The 17,703-nt window shown below is 52.8% G+C and overlaps 1 protein-coding gene across 1 annotated transcript in view; it reads left to right on the forward strand.

Annotated features, from left to right (window-relative positions):
- The window catches only part of PDGFRB (platelet derived growth factor receptor beta), a 29,457-nt gene extending 18,239 nt beyond the window's left edge, over positions 1-11,218 (forward strand). Inside the window, exons 9-23 of the mRNA XM_054288007.1 lie at positions 119-245; positions 404-615; positions 1,238-1,332; positions 1,578-1,710; positions 2,095-2,199; positions 2,298-2,408; positions 2,758-2,911; positions 3,749-3,915; positions 4,185-4,303; positions 5,436-5,558; positions 6,943-7,054; positions 7,337-7,436; positions 7,547-7,652; positions 8,231-8,469; positions 8,945-11,218. Of these exons, the coding sequence (XP_054143982.1) occupies positions 119-245; positions 404-615; positions 1,238-1,332; positions 1,578-1,710; positions 2,095-2,199; positions 2,298-2,408; positions 2,758-2,911; positions 3,749-3,915; positions 4,185-4,303; positions 5,436-5,558; positions 6,943-7,054; positions 7,337-7,436; positions 7,547-7,652; positions 8,231-8,469; positions 8,945-9,095 (2,054 nt within the window). The 3' untranslated portion in view covers positions 9,096-11,218. The remainder of the gene's footprint in view (positions 1-118; positions 246-403; positions 616-1,237; positions 1,333-1,577; positions 1,711-2,094; positions 2,200-2,297; positions 2,409-2,757; positions 2,912-3,748; positions 3,916-4,184; positions 4,304-5,435; positions 5,559-6,942; positions 7,055-7,336; positions 7,437-7,546; positions 7,653-8,230; positions 8,470-8,944) is intronic.
- The last annotated feature ends 6,485 nt before the right edge of the window (positions 11,219-17,703 follow it).

A 17,703-nucleotide genomic window follows, 5' to 3' on the forward strand; every position in this document is an offset into this window, starting at 1 on the left:
TCATCCCTAGGCTATGGCAGGGATACAGCAGACTCACATTCCCCAGAGGAATCATGTTCTCCTTCCATTCTGCATTTAGGAGGGAAGATGAATTCCCATCACTGTCTTTTGGTTTCAGTGCCAGCTAAAGTGGTGGAGCTGAAGGAGAACAGCAGTGCCAGCAGTGGGGAGCAGACTGTAACATGCTCTGCTGAAGGCATGCCCCAGCCAGAGATCAGCTGGTCTACATGCAGCGACATCAAATGGTGAGTGAGGGATGGAGGCCATGAGAACAGATGGACTTTTATTGATTAAAATAACAGGTTATTATTTAATTGCATTCTGCTGGCACACTCACCTGGGCATCCCCTGGTGGCATGGGGTCCCTGCTGGCTCTCAGGTGCCTCTGTCCTCTCTGGCGCAGGTGCAGCACCAAGGGCCAGCCCACGCGGCTGCTGGGGAACGAGTCGGCCGAGCTGGGCGTGCAGACCAACACCTCGTACCACGCCGAGCGGCAGCTCTACCGCGTCAACAGCACCCTGCAGCTGCACAGGGTGCACGAGCCCCTGCTCCTCAGGTGCACCGTGCACAACTTCCTGGGCACCAGCTCCCAGGACATCACTCTGGTGCCACACGGTGAGGGCTGAGACTAGTTTTGGGCCAGTAGTGGGGAGATAGACCTTTCTGTGCTGCCAGCCGGGAAACCTGGGTGCTTCTGCCCCAAATGAAGCTTCCTTTGGGTTGAACAGAAAAGATTGTTCCAGTGGGAGTGTGGAGCCCTTATGTCCAATGGCCATGGATATGTTCTTCCCCCTACTGGCAGGGTCATCTCTCCAGGGAGGCAGGACAGGAGTGCCTGAGCAGGTCCCCAGTGTCTTGTTGTTAGCCCACAGGTCACTAGATGGTGCCACGGACTTGAACATCCCAAATATGAGGAAGGATGGTCTCAGCCCAGGCCCATGGCTGACAGCTCTCCCCCAGGCAAAACAGCCTCTCTAGATCTTTTCACCCTCCCATGGCCAAACCTCTCCTGAGGCAGAAGGCAGTAACAACCCATCACCCCATCATCACTGGGGGCTGCAGGTGCTGGCAAAGTGTGCCCAGGAGGAGACTGTCCCCACCCAGAGAACAGCTCAGGGTCAATGTCTGGGGAAGGAGTGTGTGGGGACCTTTCTGCATTGCTCTCCCCTCCTTTCCCTGGGTGCTCAGGCCATGCAGGGGTGGAGGAGGCTGACTGCTGTCCCTGTTCTCTTTGTAGCCTTGCCGTTCAAGGTGGTCATCATTTCTGTCATCCTGGCCCTGCTGGTCCTCACTGTGATCTCCCTGATCATCCTGATCGTGCTGTGGCAGAAGGTAAGAGCAGAGAGTGTTCCCAGGCTGACAGAGTGGTACCCCAGGGTTAGGGTGGCTGGGCCTGATGATGTCCCACTCACCAGGATCTATGGGCCTGCCTCAGTTCCTGTGTGCCCCTGGCATCTCTGGGAGAATGAGACAATGGCTGTAGGGACCAAAGGCTCCTTAACAAAGTCCACATCTCCCATGCCCTCTCTGACTCCCAGCCTCTCAGATCCCTCTTTTCCCTCTGCTCCCTTTTCCAGAAACCTCGTTATGAAATCCGCTGGAAGGTGATTGAGTCGGTCAGCTCCGATGGGCACGAGTACATCTATGTGGATCCCATGCAGCTCCCTTATGACTCCACCTGGGAGGTGCCCAGGGACAAGCTGGTGTTAGGTAAAGGCTCTGTAGTCCCACTGGTGGATTCCTGCGGTCCTGGCTGTCTGGGGGTGATAATCCAAAAGGGACCTACCCAGAATCCAAGAGATCCCTGGAGATATCATGTGGTCCTGGAACAGGGGGATCATCTAGGATCATCTAGGCCAGCTACCCCATTGGCATTAAGCATGACATTATTCCTGGCTATTCCACCTTGTAGCTGGCAGTTCTGAAAACCAGCCCCAACCTCGAACACCATAGCTCATGGCCTTGTCCATGCCCACCAAAATAACTGCAGCAATGCTGGTGTGGTTTCAGACAAGCAGCTGTATTTTCCAGGCTCCTCTCCTCACCTCTCCTCTAGAACATTGACAACTTTTCCTCCTGGCTGTCTCCTTGCAGGACGCACTCTCGGCTCCGGTGCCTTTGGTCGTGTGGTGGAGGCAACAGCCCATGGCCTGAGCCATTCCCGGTCCACCATGAAGGTGGCAGTCAAAATGCTCAAGTGTGAGTTCTCCCCGTTTCCCCACCCTAAAGCTACAGGAGCAGTCAGTGCCACACTGTCCCCTCCTTGCCCTGCTGCTCACGCTGGCTCCCCCCTACAGCCACAGCCCGCAGCAGTGAGAAGCAAGCCCTCATGTCCGAGCTGAAGATCATGAGCCACCTGGGACCTCACCTCAACATCGTCAACTTGCTGGGGGCCTGCACCAAAGGAGGTACATGAGCCCTGAGCATCCTGTCTCTGCTTCCCTGGGCTGTGCTTAGGAGGACAACTGTCCTTAGAGAGAGTAATTCCTATTTTCTGGTTCCAAATGATTCAACCTTCTCCTAAGAAAGCTGTGTGGACTCTGAACACTGTTCTTCCAACCTGATTGAAACTGGGAAGGCATGTGTGTGTTAACCTCCATCTCCTTCCACAAACACAAATTTCAAATGCCAAAAAATGCTCAGTACCAGAAAGGTGGCTTTTCCCTTTGGCCCTGCAGTCTGGTAATATCCTCGTGCAGTGAAATTCACGGCCAGGGTGGCCAAGGCAGGGCTGATGCAGGCGTTGTGTCCCACCAGGACCCATCTACATCATCACGGAATACTGCCGCTACGGGGACCTGGTGGATTACCTGCACCGCAACAAGCACACCTTCCTGCAGGCCTGCGGGGACAAGGCACGGCGAGAGGCGGAGCTCTACGGGAACACCCCCAAGGAGGACCCTGTGCACAGGTACGGGAAAGCGGCTCTCTCCTCCTCCCTGCTGCCCGCCCCATCCTGGCCCCATCACAGAGGGAGGCTGGTACTCTCAGGAAGGATCCTGCATTTCTCCAGAGCAGTGAAATAAACGCTGGCCCAGCACTGGGGCACAGCTGGCTCCTCTGTTACCTTGTTAGACCAGCCCATGTGCCAAACAGTGACCTCCAAGCAGCTCCTGACAGCGAGGAGTTAGCAAACTGGAGCCTGAGTTTGCTAGCACACCTGCCAGCTGCTCCGTGCCAGTTGGGAATATTTCCTGGCACCATTAACTTTATTTGCATAACCATAGCCATGCACTGAGTACAGAGACACAGGGTTTTCCAGCATGTCTTAACCGCTGGAGATCTCAGCTCTGCATTTCCAGGGCAGGTTGAGTTGCTACTGAGCCTAAGGGAGAAGTGCTACAAGGAGGGCAATTGCACAAGAGGTGTCACAAGGAAAGGGAAATGCTCCTTCGTCCTTTATCTGGTCGCCAGCTGTAAGGGATGCAGGCACAGCAGTGCAGAGCAATGTTCCCCTGGGAAGTTAGAAAGCAGCACTTCCTTCCAACATACCAAAACAATAGTAAAATAGAGTAGTGTTACAGCTCCCCCCTGCCCTTTCTGCCCGAAGGCAGCTGAGATCTTCCTAAGCACTCTGCCATTTGCACAGCACTTCATCCATGGTGCAGGGCTTCTCTGCCAGCTATGTGGGACATTTCAGCGCTGGGGCTGAGGGTTTGGGAGTTTCAGACTCACAAATCATTGCCCCCAGCCCTCATGTCTCCTCCTCTCGTCTGGGTCTGAGCAGCCTCTTTGCTTCCCCCCACAGCCACCTCTCCATGTCTGTCGAGAGTGACGGGGGCTATATGGACATGAGCAAGGATGACTCCCTGGACTATGTGCCCATGTCTGACATGAAGGGTGAAGTCAAGTACGCTGACATCGAGTCTTCTAACTATGGCACCCCCTATGAGCTGGACAGCTACTCCCCCTCAGGTAACAGCCTGGCCACAGCAGGAGGGAGAGGTGCTTGTGCTTTGGGTGCTGGATGCCTTTGCTTGCAAAGGTCACTTCTGGGACATGTGCAGAAGCAGTGCTAAATGTCCTCACAATGAGAGCTCCCAGCTGTGTCCCTTTGTTTCTGGAGGCAGAGCATTCCCCAGTGTGTCCTTTCACTACTGGGAGGTTCACCAGTGTGCTGGGTGACACCAACATCCATCTCTGATGTTTGGTTACACCAACGTCCATCTCTGCTTGCCCTCCAGCTCCTGAAAGGACAGACCGGGTGACACTGATAAATGAGTCTCCACTCCTCAGCTATATGGACTTGGTGGGCTTCAGCTTCCAGGTGGCCAATGGGATGGAGTTCCTGGCTTCCAAAAATGTATGTATTCTGGCTGGTCTGTAGTGGTGGTGGCCAGCAGTGTGTTTTCTGCCATGTCCTGTGGTCAGCTTCCTCCCACTGTCCCTCTGTCCGTGCCAAACTCCTTGTGGGATAAGTGGCTGTGCAATTGAAGAGCTGCTGACCACTTCCCTTTGGAAACACAGTCCTGGAGATCAGCATGACTGTATTTGCATGTGACAGCTAACCCTGGCTCACACTGAGCTTCAGACCTCAAATTCCCTGACTCTGTGCTCCTCCTGAGCCGTGTTCAGCACAGCTGTGGCATTATATCATCCCTGTTTACTGGGATGGCCAAACAGCCTGCAGGCAGCTAAAGCACAAGGCACTCTGCAGCAAGCAACTACTCTTCCTAGACACCCTCATTGCATTGCATGCTCTGAGCACCCCAGGGCTCATCAGAAATGCTTGTTCAGTGGAAATTAAGCCACCATGGAGGACTAGATTCTGGAGTTTCCTAAGGTCTGGCTTAGCCCAGGGCAGGCAGTAATATAGCTGGATTGTGTGAGGCATCACACAGGGCAGGGCTAACAGAAGGTGTCAATGGCATCAATGCAGAGAGAAATTCCTGGCTCTGTGCCCCCAGCCAGACAGTCTGATCCCTAAAAGTGCATGGTCAGTGCTCCCACAGCAAATGTCAGGCTGTTCATACAGAAAACATCCAACATGCTGGCAGACTAGGAGGCACAAGCCAGCCTGGTGTAACTCTGATGTGTTCAGGCTGCTGGGCTGGGTTGTCCAAACAGAGATGGAGACACCCCCTCCTCCCAGCCCACCAAGTCCCCTGGCTGGGTCCAGCCCTGGCAATCCCCTCTCTGCTGGCTTGGTCAGGTTCCCCCTGCTGGATCTGCATGGCTGATGCTGTCACGGAGGAAGCAGTCTAGGCAAACAGCAAAAATGTGTCAGCTCTGCTGGTGGTGGAGCCATGATTGTCCCTAGAGGTGAAGGAGACACCTGAAATGATGTGAGGTGACTCCTGCAGCCCCAGGCGTGGGCTGGTGCTGGAGCTGGGCTATGTTCTCAGGCTGTGGGAAGGCTCCTCACAGTGACAGTGCTGTGTTCTCAGGCTGTGAGAAGGCTCCTCACAGTGACAGTGCTCTGTGTCCCCCTGCAGTGTGTGCATCGTGACCTGGCTGCCAGGAATGTCCTCATCTGTGAGGGGAAGCTGGTGAAGATCTGTGACTTTGGCCTGGCGAGGGACATCATGAGGGATTCCAACTATATCTCCAAAGGCAGTGTGAGTACCAGTGTGAGCCTTGCAAGCTCCTTCTTCCCAGGGCTCTGGGTCTGGCACCCCTACATAGTCCCCCTGTGAGCCACCTGTCCACCAGCGTGCCCAGAGGTGGTGACAGGGCAGGACTCTCAGGAGATGATGTCAACAGTCAACCATCCTTCGCTTTGTTGGCTCTGCACACGGTCAAGCAGCAGAATTGCTTGCCCACATCTCCTGGCTCTTTACAGAAGAACCTGAAGTAGCAAAACTCAGGATTGTCCCCTGCACACTGTCCTGATCACAGCAGCAGTGCTGCACCCTGCCAGCTCTGAGTGTGGTCCTGAGCCTCAGGCAGGAGGAGGGCAAGGTTGGGCAGCTTGGTAGGGCTGTAGTGACTCACTGACCACTCTGGGAAGAGATTCACAGGATTCTGCTGTAACCACCAGACCACAAGTTAAGAAGAAATGTCTTCTTGCAAGCAGCTACTTTCCAGAGAGATGTCTCCAATCTTTCCATGCAGGAGAGTACAAGGCTGTAATTGAGCTTTGCCAGAAAGCATTTCCTTGTGATTTTAACAACAACCTCTCCACTCCAGCCCTGAGGCATTTGTGAATCTCCAATCCCAAGAAAAACAGGCCATGTAATTCCCAGAGAAACTGAGGCTGAGAATGCAGACAGGTGCTTTAAACCCCAACCTTTATCTAATCTGCAAAGTTCTGCAAAGCTCTCTCATGCTTTCTCCCACGTGCTGTCAAACAGGTACTCAGAGCTTGGTCAGGGAGACCCCCCCAGAGGGGTTGGGGTTTTCAGTCCAGCCTTGACATAGCTGGTTTCCTGTCCAAAATGGGAAATGAAACTGAGCCCCTTTGCAATCCTTCCTGGAGATTATTTTGGTATTCATTGTGCAAGCAAATCCCAGGAGCAGCAGCCAGTTCTGCATACAAGCTGGACAAGCGAGGCTTTCGTTTTTATTACTTTGAGTGAGTAAGAACAGAAAATAAGCTGGATGTTATCTTTTCTGGTCATCCCTTAGCCTCCAGCCTGGTCTCAGGTTTCCAAAGTCAGGAGTCTTTGGTCAGATTGTGCAAGCCAGTGGCCTCATTGAGACTGAGGGAACAGAGAACACACACTGTGACATGTGTGCATTCATCATGGCAGGCTGGGATGGAAATGGACACAGCACATCCATTCTTTCCTCCTGCCTGCTGGGTCTGTTCTGCACAAAGGAAGAGGCAACTGATCCCTCTTAGAACTGACTGACAGCAGATGTCAACAGATGTGTTGGACTCACAGGCAGATCTGAAGGCTCTTCTTCACTTGTAATTTGGGTGTCAGGCTCTCATCTGTTGAAACAACTGCTGTGGATACAGCTGATTCTCTTCTTGTTTAATTTTTTATTCTCTCTTAGACCTTCTTGCCCCTTAAGTGGATGGCTCCAGAGAGCATCTTCAACAACCTCTACACTACCCTGAGTGATGTGTGGTCTTTTGGGATTCTTCTTTGGGAGATATTCACCCTAGGTGAGTGCCCTGGAGATCACGGTGGTGTCTGTAGTTCTGATGACATGTTAGCAGGATCCCTTCTAAAACAACAAAAATGCATTTCTAACCCCAAGTCCCTACTTTGCCAGTCAGAGTAGCACTTCATTCCCTGTCTCCTTCTTCCCCATGCTCACATTGCATTTGGAAATGAAATGAAGCAAGAAAGGTAAAGAAATAAGAAAACCTTGGTGTGAAATGCATGTTGGCTGGAGAGTGGCAGGCAATCCTGCAGCCTAATTCCTGCTCTCCCTTTACCCCCAGGAGGGACTCCATACCCTGAGCTGCCCATGAATGAACAGTTCTACAATGCCATCAAACGTGGCTATCGGATGTCCAAACCCACCCACGCCTCTGATGAGATGTAAGTGCTGCCAGCATGTGTTCCCCCTGGATGTGCTCTACATGCCACAGCAGCAATTCTACCTGTTTTCCTCACCTGCTAACTCAGTGCTCTCCCTTCCCTCTTGGCAGCTACAGCATCATGCAGAAGTGCTGGGAGGAGAAGTTTGAGATCAGGCCATCCTTCTCACAGCTGGTGGTGCTTATGGGAAACCTCCTGGTGGATTGCTACAGGAAGGTATGTCCAAAGGACCCTGTGCTGGAGGGACAGAAGAGGGACAGTGCCTTGGTGAGGGCCCTCAGTCAGGCTTTGGAGACCACTGTTTAGTCTGGTCTGGACTTTCTTCAGGAGTCTTTGGTCAGGTTGTGCAAGTCAGCAGCCTCATGGAGAGTGAGGGAACAGGGAACACACACTGTGACATGTGTGCATTCATCATGGCAGAGGGTTTTGCTGTGACCAAGGCTGCAGTAGTTGGAGCAGCCAGTGAAGGTGGTTTCGGCATCCCAGGAACATTGCTGAGACAACTGCATTGCCAGACAGGCAGCTGGTAACTCAGCAACTGCAGGAATCAGAACTGGCAGGAGGTCAAAATCCTGCCCCCAGCCATTTGGTATTTTGGAGCCGTGAAGTTGTGCCACTGATCTCTCCCTTAGGAAAGGTTCATGGTTTCTCTTTGTTGGAGTAAGGAAAGCTGAACCCAGGGATGCCAGCCCCTCTAGGAAAACCTGGCAGGCAGGATAAGGAAACCCAACACAAGTGCATTCTTCCCTCTCACAAGAGCTCTCCCTTTCTTTGGTCCCCTCCTGTGGGAGCAGAGGTACCAGCAGGTGGATGAGGAGTTCATGAAGAGCGACCACCCCGCGGTCGTGCGCACCAGGCCCGCGGTTCCCGTGCTGAACAACGCCCGCCTGGCTGCCAGCTCCCCCAGCAGCCACATCCTGTACACAGCCGTGCACCAGCACGGGGGCGAGAACGACTACATCATCCCCCTCCCCGACCCCAAACCCGAGGGGAGCCCTGACCTCCCCCAGGAGGCCTCCATCAGCAGGGCCAGGTGAGAACATTGCTTCTGAACATTGTCCTTTCCCCCAGCTGTCCAAGTCTGAAATGGGCACCTCAGGAGAAAATGGGGATGCTCTGTTGAGGCACAGACTAGGGGTGGATTACTGGGAGGTGCTGTGAGGTGCTGTGACCTGCATGAGCCCACAAGGATGGAGATGAACCAGAGGAGCTGGGACATGAGCTAAGATAGGGCACAATGTCACATCCCTGCACAGCTGAGGACAAGCAGTCCCTCTCACAGGGAGGGCAGCACACAGGGAACCACATTCTGTAGAACCCAGCCAGCCATGTTTTGTGTTTGAAGGCTGGATAGACCCACCTGGTATGGTCTGTTCCACTGGGGGAAGCTTCTCAGATAGTGTGGGGCTGCTGGGAACTCAGCACACTTCCCAGTTTCTGGGAATCCTCTCCTACCAGGAGACCTGGGACAAGACACTCATTTCTCTCTCCCTTTTGTCTCCCTTCAGCTCTATGCTGAACGAGGCCAACACATCATCTACAATATCCTGTGACAGCCCTCTGGGCCTCCAGCAGGACGAGGAGCAGGAATCTGACCCACAGCCAGGCTGCCAGGAGCCAACCACAGGACACCAAGAGGTGGAGGAAAGTTTCCTGTAGTCAGAGCTGGGCTGACTTTGCATCTCCCAATGGAGAGGCCAGCTGAGGGGGCTGACCCAGATGTCACAGAAAGCCATGTTTGTGCTTGTACATCAGGACATCCCCTCCTGCACCAGCATTCCTCCTTCCCTCCTGTCTCCCAGTGCTGGGTGGGGAATTAAAGACTTCTCCCCGATGTCATCCCCTTCCCCCTTAAAAAGAGGTGGCTCAATGCCAGAAACCCTCTACATCACTGCCACATCCTCCTCAGTGACCAAACCACTGCAGGAGGGAGACATCTCACAGACCAACACCTTTTCAAGTGGAAGACGTGGTTGGATCTCCATGAGAGGCCACTTTCTGCATTGCTAAGATGACACTCCAGCCTCTTCCTCCTCCATGGCACAGAGTTTCATCTCCTCTGCACCAGCACTTCTCTGATGGTCTCAGCACCAGCCACACCGTGGTTCTGTGAAATGCCACTGAGACAGATCATCCACCTGGAGCCCATTGCTGGGGTGTAGAGAGCCTGCAGCACCAACCTTCAGCTGCTGGAGGCCAGGAGCACATTAGATTCTCCTCCAAGCCTGAAGAGGCCAGCCAGTGTCTGGGAGGTACAGAATTCCCATTTTCCTCTCTTGGCAGTGCTTCCATGGTGGATGGAGCATCACAAGCACTACAGGTGTTCACAGCTCTGGGGCACAGCTCTGCACCCACCTGGAGGCTGTCACACCCTTCTGTGCCCAATGTGGCACCAGGAGCCCCAGGGACATGCCAGGAGCTCCAAATGCCCTCACAATGACTTGGTTATAAAGCAAAGAGGGCAGTCACTGTTGTTAGTGTTGTCTGTGTGGACACTAAGCTAATTATTCTCCACTGAAGATTTAAAGGGAACAAATATATTAATCCACTAGCCAGGGCCAGTATAAGGAAGCAATATGGTTATTCATTAATCTACTGCCACTACAGCCAGCTCATCTGCTGGGAAATCATATAACCACGCCAGCTGCAGAATCCTTGTGCCTTATCTTTGGGAAGCAAAGGCTCACCTTTGATAAACTGTTCACCCAAACACCCTTCTCAGGATGGGAGGGCTCACCCTTCCCTCCTGAGTCACAGCAAGATTATGGGCAGCAATAAGGATACCAGAACACCAACCCAGGCATAGCTCCAAAGAAAAAGAGGGAGAGTGGCTAGGAAGCTCCTTGGTCACAGCTGAACTGTATCTCACACCCTGGCACCTTCTGGGGTCAGGCAGAGCCACTTGCAGCCTGCCAGGGCTGTGAAATGTCACAGGGAACCAAGCAGGGCAAGAGGAACTGGGGAGGATTCCTCTCTCTTGGAGAGGGTTTTGAAAACTAAACAGGTCCAGACCTTCCCCCTGCTTCTGCCCTCCTTCCCCACTTCTCACCAATGGGTCAGGGGCTTCTTGTGCTCTCAGCTGGCACTGAATGAGCAGGCCCAAAGCAGGAGGAGCACCAGGCTTTGGAAATCAGTTGTGAGCCCCACCTCTGCAGAGATGAAAGCTGGACCCCCCAAACCACAGCTCTGACACCACAGAAGACAGCAGGTTTTTCTCTGAAATGAGTTTCACTTCACACAGAGCTCTGGTTCACTGCATGTCCCCTGCTCCCATTAACTCTTCCTTGCCCTACTCATGCACATCTCTCTGTGCATCCTACAGGAACTGCACAGGCAGGTTCACAAAATCAGAAATTCAGTCAGCATCTTGCTGGGCTTCTGCCACCTCAGAGCCACTGAGAATTTAATTTTCTTTTCAAAATATGGAACTTCTGTCAGAAATCCCCAGCAGAACAGCTTCTGTTTAAAGTTTTCTACCATTCCAATTCTGCCATTTATGCAGCTAAAGGAGGAGTAGGTGTTTTGTGGGCTGATGTCCTTGGTAAAATGTGAACATAAGAAATAGCACTTTTATTGGCAGCCAGCAGAGGATATTTTCAGCCTATTTGGTCAGATTCCCCACCATCCATAGGAAACATACTGTGAATGACAACTGTTTTTCCATCCTCTGTTCCTCCTGCTTGTAATGAAGGAGCCATCTCCTGTGGCCACAGTTCATTAAATAATCCTCACTGCAGAGAAGCAGTAATTTATGAGATCCTTTGGGTCAGATCACTTGATTTCTTTTTAACACATAAGGTGCTTGGTAGGATCTGTGTCACTGCAACTTGAGCCCAGAGGATGGCACATCAGGTTATCCTAACAGCCCCTGTCTGCACCAGCTCCATTTTTAATTCACCCTTCTCTACCAAAGGTGACCAGAAGTACCCAGTACTCCAGGTGAGGTCAAGCCTAGACCTCACACAGGGCATTAACAGTTCTGGCCTGTGCTGGTCTCAGCTTGCCTGGTGTAGCTTCGGATAATTTTGGCTTTTTCCCAGCCACAACATACTGAGAGCTTGGAGTCATCCTCTGACCCATCTAGGCACCTACATCTTTCTACACTTGCAGCATTTCTAACCAAGCTACTCCCTGCTGTTCCAGACATTGGGTCATCAGCAAATTTTGTTAACAAGCTGTTATTTTTGGGCTGGACTGACTAATAAAAATATTAGATACTTCTGCAAACCAGAACAATCTGAGAGAGCTACTTTTGACTACCTCCCTTCAGCCCAAAGATTTCCCCATCTATTAACACCTTCTCACTTTCCCTTTGGCATTTCCTTATTTCAAAAATCCTGTTCTAAACTTCATCTTGTACAGCTTTAATTGCTAATTAAATTACTAATTTCCCACTATCAAATAGTTTCCAGAGTTCTGAAAGGGGAGATCTCCCTGCTGGGGGAGCTCAGGTATCCTGTCCTATTAGCTGGGCATTAGCAACATTTGAATGCCTACTGCATTTTGTCCTATTTCTAGATTTAATGCAATTATTATTTGCATCAAAATCTGTTCTGGCTGCTGATAGGATGCTATTCCCACCTCCCTATTCCTTCTTCAAGTAGGTACGCCAGACTTTGCAAAATGGTACATTCTGCACTCCAGAGGAATGTGACCAAATACTTGCCCTTGGCCTGTGATTTTAAGGGCTGAGTCTTGCACTTTGTGGTATTTTCCTGTCCTTACTCAACCTTTCACAGCACCTTTAGCAAGTTGGAGTGACCAGACCTTCTCAGCCAGGGACAAGCTGGCAGCTGGACAAAGCCAACATATTTTCCTAAGCATCCCTCCCAGAGAGGGCTTGGCAGAGCTGGGGATGACAGATCCAGCCCCACACTCCCTCTCTCTCTGCTCCAGTCACTGCATGGCCTGGCAGGTGAGGGCCAGGAGAAAGGTTTGCCTGTTCTGGGCCCATCAGTTTTGTAGCCATAATTTCTCCAGTGAAACTCTGAAGGGAACTGGTCCCACTGGGTTTTCTGGTTTGATTATCAGTATTTTTGTTTGGGTGTGTTTTTTGTGTTTAGAGGTGGACCCAAACTGAGCCCCCCATGAAGGAACACATGCCACAGCTTGGGCCCATCTCTAGTGCAATATCTTTTTATTTGTAGATTATATTTTACTCTACAGCTGTTACATTGTTATCAGAACCAGTATATGCATAATCCTACTGCCAGTCACTATTTCATATGTGTATCCCAGAAACTAATGCAGCACTCTGGTGTCTCTTTCCACATTTAGGTGTTCCTCAGACTGATGTGTGCACAGGTTTTAATCCTTTTGTCCCTCTCAGTTTGAGTGTGTTATTCCCTTAAGTGCGAGTGTCACGTTTCGTGTTTGTTTGTTGTGTGAAATCTAGAGCACAGTGGACTTTACTTGTGACTAAATTGTCTCTGTTCACCTGCCAAGGGGGCTGTGCCAGGGTCCCACGGGGATGGGGCAGAAGTGCAGAGCAGATGTGCAAGCCAGGGGAAGTCAGCCAGGAGTGAGAAGCAGCTCTTCTCTTTCTTCCCAGCCAGGGCTCTGGGCTGTGGGGAGACAGCACCACAAGTGCAGGGCACTGAGCACTCAGGGCTTGCCTCTGAGGAAGCCCAAGGTCTGTGCAGAGCTGGCAGATCTGAAATAAGGGGATTTCACAGAGTGCTAAGGAGACAAAACCCCTGTTCCAACACACCCGTGCAAGGAGGAGCCCTGGCTGGGCTCAGTGCCTGGCTCAGGTTCCAGGATCATCAGTGAGCAATGCAGCCTGGATGTGCTCCCACTTGGAGAGCACAGAGGTTGCCCTTTGGTGGCCCTCAGTACCCTTTTGGCACCCTTTGCCTCGGGTGGTTGCCAGGCAGAGAGCAGCCAGGGCAGCTCCAGGGCCACACAGGGCATTGCTGCAGCACATCCCAGCCCTGCCTGCATGCTGAGTGTGACACTGGAGGCACCATGGCATCTGCAGCACCTGCCCAAAACAGGCCAGATATTGCTAAGAATACGTTTTCATAGGTCAGCACATGGGTTGCAGGGCTACCAGCATCATTCCCGTGTTTCATCTGGAGACCTGAGGCCTCTGGGACATGCCAGGGTGGATCTGGTTGGCTTTGGCAAAGGCAAGGGAGCTGCTCCAGCAGCACTTTTGAGAGAGGACTCTTGCCTGGGGTGGGAGGCCTTCAGTGTCCCATCATTCCTCTTCTTTCCTCCTTCATGGACCGATTGCACCAGAACTGCCAATCTTGCCCAAAGTGTGCCCTCTCCCCATCTGCTGTGCTGGCTTGCTGGCATCACACTGTTCCTCTGCAGCCTTTCTGAGCAGCAGCAGCAGCACCTATCTCCATGCTCTCTGTCAAAATCAGCACGAGGGCAAAGGGAAAAACAGAGTTCAGACTAAGGTACCAAAGAATTAACACTTTTCTAGGTTTACAGTTGTATTTGTAGGATTTGTACTATGTCACACTTATAGCCATGAGATATTATTTTTATGCTGTAAACTTTTACAAATAAGTTTTTAAAGAAAGAGTTTAAAAATAAAGGTGTTTTTCATTTTGCAAAGTCCCATCTCTTCCTTTATTTGCCTGCTTTTGGTTGCTCCCACTCAGATGGGGCTGGGAACACAGCTTAACCCTGTGGTGGGTGAAAGCTAAGCATGTTAATACCCTGTGCATGACCCCAGTGCTTAGTGAAAGCCCTGGGAGCCAGGCAGGGAGAAGCACTGCAGGGAGCAGCTGAGCCCAGAGACAGGGTAAGGAAAAGGGGCAGGATCTGCCCCATCTCTGGTGGCTGTGCTGCTTGTGGGTCATGGGGGTGGAGAGAAGGATAGCAGGAATCATTCCCATATGTACCCCCATTGGCTCGGCCCCTTGGAGCATTGCTGGGTCTGTGCTCAGATCAGGGTGGGCGTGCAGGAGAAATGACAAACTGAGCAGTGGCTGGGCTGAAGGAGATGCAGATACCACAGCACTGATTTTGCCACCTAGTTTGATAGGTCAGGGCAGTGGGAGGGCCTGGAGACAGCAACAGGGCAGGGCACCACCCTGCAGCACACAGGGCTCCCTGCCCAGCTCTTCTCCCTTCCCTCTAGCATGAGGAATTCGCTGATGCCCTCAAAAGCTGCATCTCCAAAATCCTGGCTCCCCACACCACCACTCCCTCAGATCCCTGTGCTCTCTGCTCCTATCACCTTTCCCCAGTCACCTTTCAGAGGCACTGAGCTCCCCCAGCCATGAGAGGCACGCACCCTGTGAGTCTTGCCCAAAGTTTTCTCCTCTCTAGCTCAAATGTAACTGCTCCTCCAAAATCCATCTCAAGCTGCAGAGCAGAGATGTTTGCACCTTCTCTGAGCCATGTGCTTGCTGCAAAGAGGGGTTTTGGTTGAATCACATCAGTGCTGACCCTGTTTTCTGGCTTCATGATGAAGCCCCACTGGTATCAGTTGTGCCTCCCTTAGCTCCTGGAAGCTCCCTGTGTACCCAGAGGTCCAAGGCATGGAGTGCAGCAGCAAGCAGGTCCAGGTTCCAGCAAGGCTCCCTTTCCAGCCTTTCCTGGGTTCCTGCCTCTCCTCGGTTGCTGCCTTTGCTCATTTTTCCAGAGTGGAGGTTTGCAGCCTTCCCTGACCAGCTCAGGCTGATTCTCCCCAGATATGCTCTGAGTCACCTGGCACGGCTCAGTCAGGGCATTTTTCTCCAGGAGCTGAATCAGCAGGGAGAAAAAGAATCCCCTTCTGTCCAGAGAACTTCATCAAAGGCCTGGGGGGAAGCAGAGAGGGGGAATTGGCAGAGCTCAGCCCTGAACCCTGCAGGCTCCCACTGATCCCTACCCAGCAGAGCTTTTGCATGTCAGCCTGTGCTGGAGTGGGGTCCTGGGGCTGGAAACGAGCAGGACAACATGGGGACCCCAAGCAGGGCATTGCCCCCGTCCCAAAACAAGTCTCCTCTGCAGTGATGAGACAGACACCCCATGGAAGAGCTCAGGGAAGCAGAGAGACTGCAGGGACAAATCCAGGAGCTGTGGGGCACCAACAGGACACAGGTGTCCCACATGTGTCCCCAAACTGCTGCAGGGCAGTTCAGGCAGGCATAGCACCACGGCCAGCTGTGCTCAGTGCCTGGGTCCCACAGGTGTCCCACATGTGTCCCCAAACTGCTGCAGGGCAGTTCAGGCAGGGATGGCACTGTGGCCAGCTGTGCTCAGTGCTGGGGTCCCACAGGGAAACAACTGAGCTCCCAGTGCTCCCAACCAGGGCTCACAGCAGCCTCCATTCCCCCTTCCCCAGCCAGTCTACCATGCACTGAGCACGTCTCATCCCATCTTGCACAACCAGCAGGGCCTCCACAGATACTCCTGGGCTTCAAGTTGTTCCAAGTAAGGTTGCAGCTTCTCTGAGAGCCTCCTTGCCCCGTGCTCAGAGCTGCAGTTCCAGCAGCACTCCTGTGGCTGAGCTGCTGCTTGCACATTAGATTTGGGGTGCAGGAGGAAGAGAGGGACACAAAAGAGGGAGGGACCCCAAGTTTGTCCCAGTGAGCATCCCCAGGTGTGCCCAGTCCAGGCTCTCACCTGGGGATCACTGCCAGCAGAGATGCTGTGCAAGGGGCCCCCTCAAAGAGAAGAAGCAAGGCTGAGAGATTGTTTCCCTTCGCTATTAAATCTGTCTGGTTTAATACTTATTCACATTGGTGAGTCAGTTCTCTCTGAGCTGGCATTTGTTCCTGGAAAAAAAAAAAAGCCTTAAAAAGAAGAAGGAGGGAAACAAACATCCTTTAAAAAGCCCCTTTGGCTCGAAAGGAGGAAAGAATAATCAAGCAGACATCTCCTGTGGCCCAGCTGCCTGACAACCCCCAGCTCTGGGCAGGAGCCCCTGAGAGCACCATGCTGCCTCTAATTCACGTTCTTCTTCCCTGCACCCTGCCAGGAAAAACTGCTGAGGGGAAATGTTCCTTGGCCAAAAGCTGCCTTTCCTTCTCTCCGGACTCCCTCACAGTCTCCAGCCATCCTTCTGGCCAAACCCAAGAGCTCTCCATGTTCCCATGACTCTTAGTCATCCCCAGCACAGTCAGCCATGCTCTCATCTCTTGGCCCCAGGGCCTTGTCCTGCTGGTGCCTAAGTGCCCCCTTTGGAGCAGCCCATTCCCCTCCAGGCTCTCGAGGCTTTCAGGGCACTGCAGGTGCACATTCAACAGCCACCTCTGTGCAGATATTTTGGCACAACCCTTCTCTTTCTGCCCATGGTTTGTCAGGGGGTTCCTGTCCCTTCCCTGCTGTTGGGGCTGCAGCTGGGGCAGCTGGCAGAGCCTGGACCTTCCTCCCCAGCACTGTCAGGTGATGGCTGTCACTTCCCACCCCAGAGCTGCTGTGGACAGCCCTGAACTTCTGCTGCAGCCTGAGGTTATCCAGAGACAGAGCAGGGAGCAAGGGGCTCCCTGTGTGTGACAGGAGCTGCTAATCCTGCTGACTTGGGTGGCCCTGAGAGAACTGGCTGGCTTCAAGCCTTCCCTCACACCTGTTTTGGAATACCCACAGCCCAGTGGAGGGTTAACAAAGTATCTGATTTATTAATTAGCAACACTGCTAACTAGCTAATTAGTTTAATTACCACCTCAAGGTGCCTGCCAGGCTGCCAATTACAGAACAGCTCCCAGCAGGGCAGGATGGCTGGGTGGGCTCTGGGGGAGGAAGGGTCTGTGCTTGATCCCTGTGGCTGCCTGGGGGTGTCAGGGTCACTCTGAGCCCCAGAATTTGAGGTTATGGGGGCGGGAAAGAGCAGGGGTCTCCCTATGCCCTCATATCAGGAGGGGTCTGCATGTGGGACTCCAACACCCTCCCTGCCAGGGAGGTGGTGAAGCTGGCATGGGCCTTGGGGGTGATCCTGTGTGGCCACAGGACCCTTCTCTGCGCCAGGGATCACATTTTTGGGTAACACAAAATAATTTGGCATCTTCACAGGCGTTTTCCCACCTGGGAGCTGCCCTGAGCTGAATTGCCTTTGTGGGCCAGTTGTGAGGGGCCTGCCATCTCCTGTGAGGGTCCTCAGGTCCCAGAGCCAGCACTGGGCTTGAGGTGAGACTTGTCCTGCTGACATTAAATGGAATCCACTGCCTGCAAGTGTGGGGACACTTTGTGTCCCCATGCAAGGCAAAAGTGTATAAATGTCCCTGGAGATTGGAGTGGCAGAAGCCAGAGAACACCAGGATTCTCCCAAACCCCAGCATGGTGCAGTGGCCCCTGCCAGTGTGGGGATGAGCGACTCTGGGAG

Source organism: Melozone crissalis, unplaced genomic scaffold, assembly GCF_028551555.1.
Source record: "Melozone crissalis strain CALT ecotype California unplaced genomic scaffold, PUWL_Pcris_2 ptg000061l_1, whole genome shotgun sequence".
In the NCBI taxonomy this organism is placed as follows: Eukaryota; Metazoa; Chordata; class Aves; order Passeriformes; family Passerellidae; genus Melozone; species Melozone crissalis.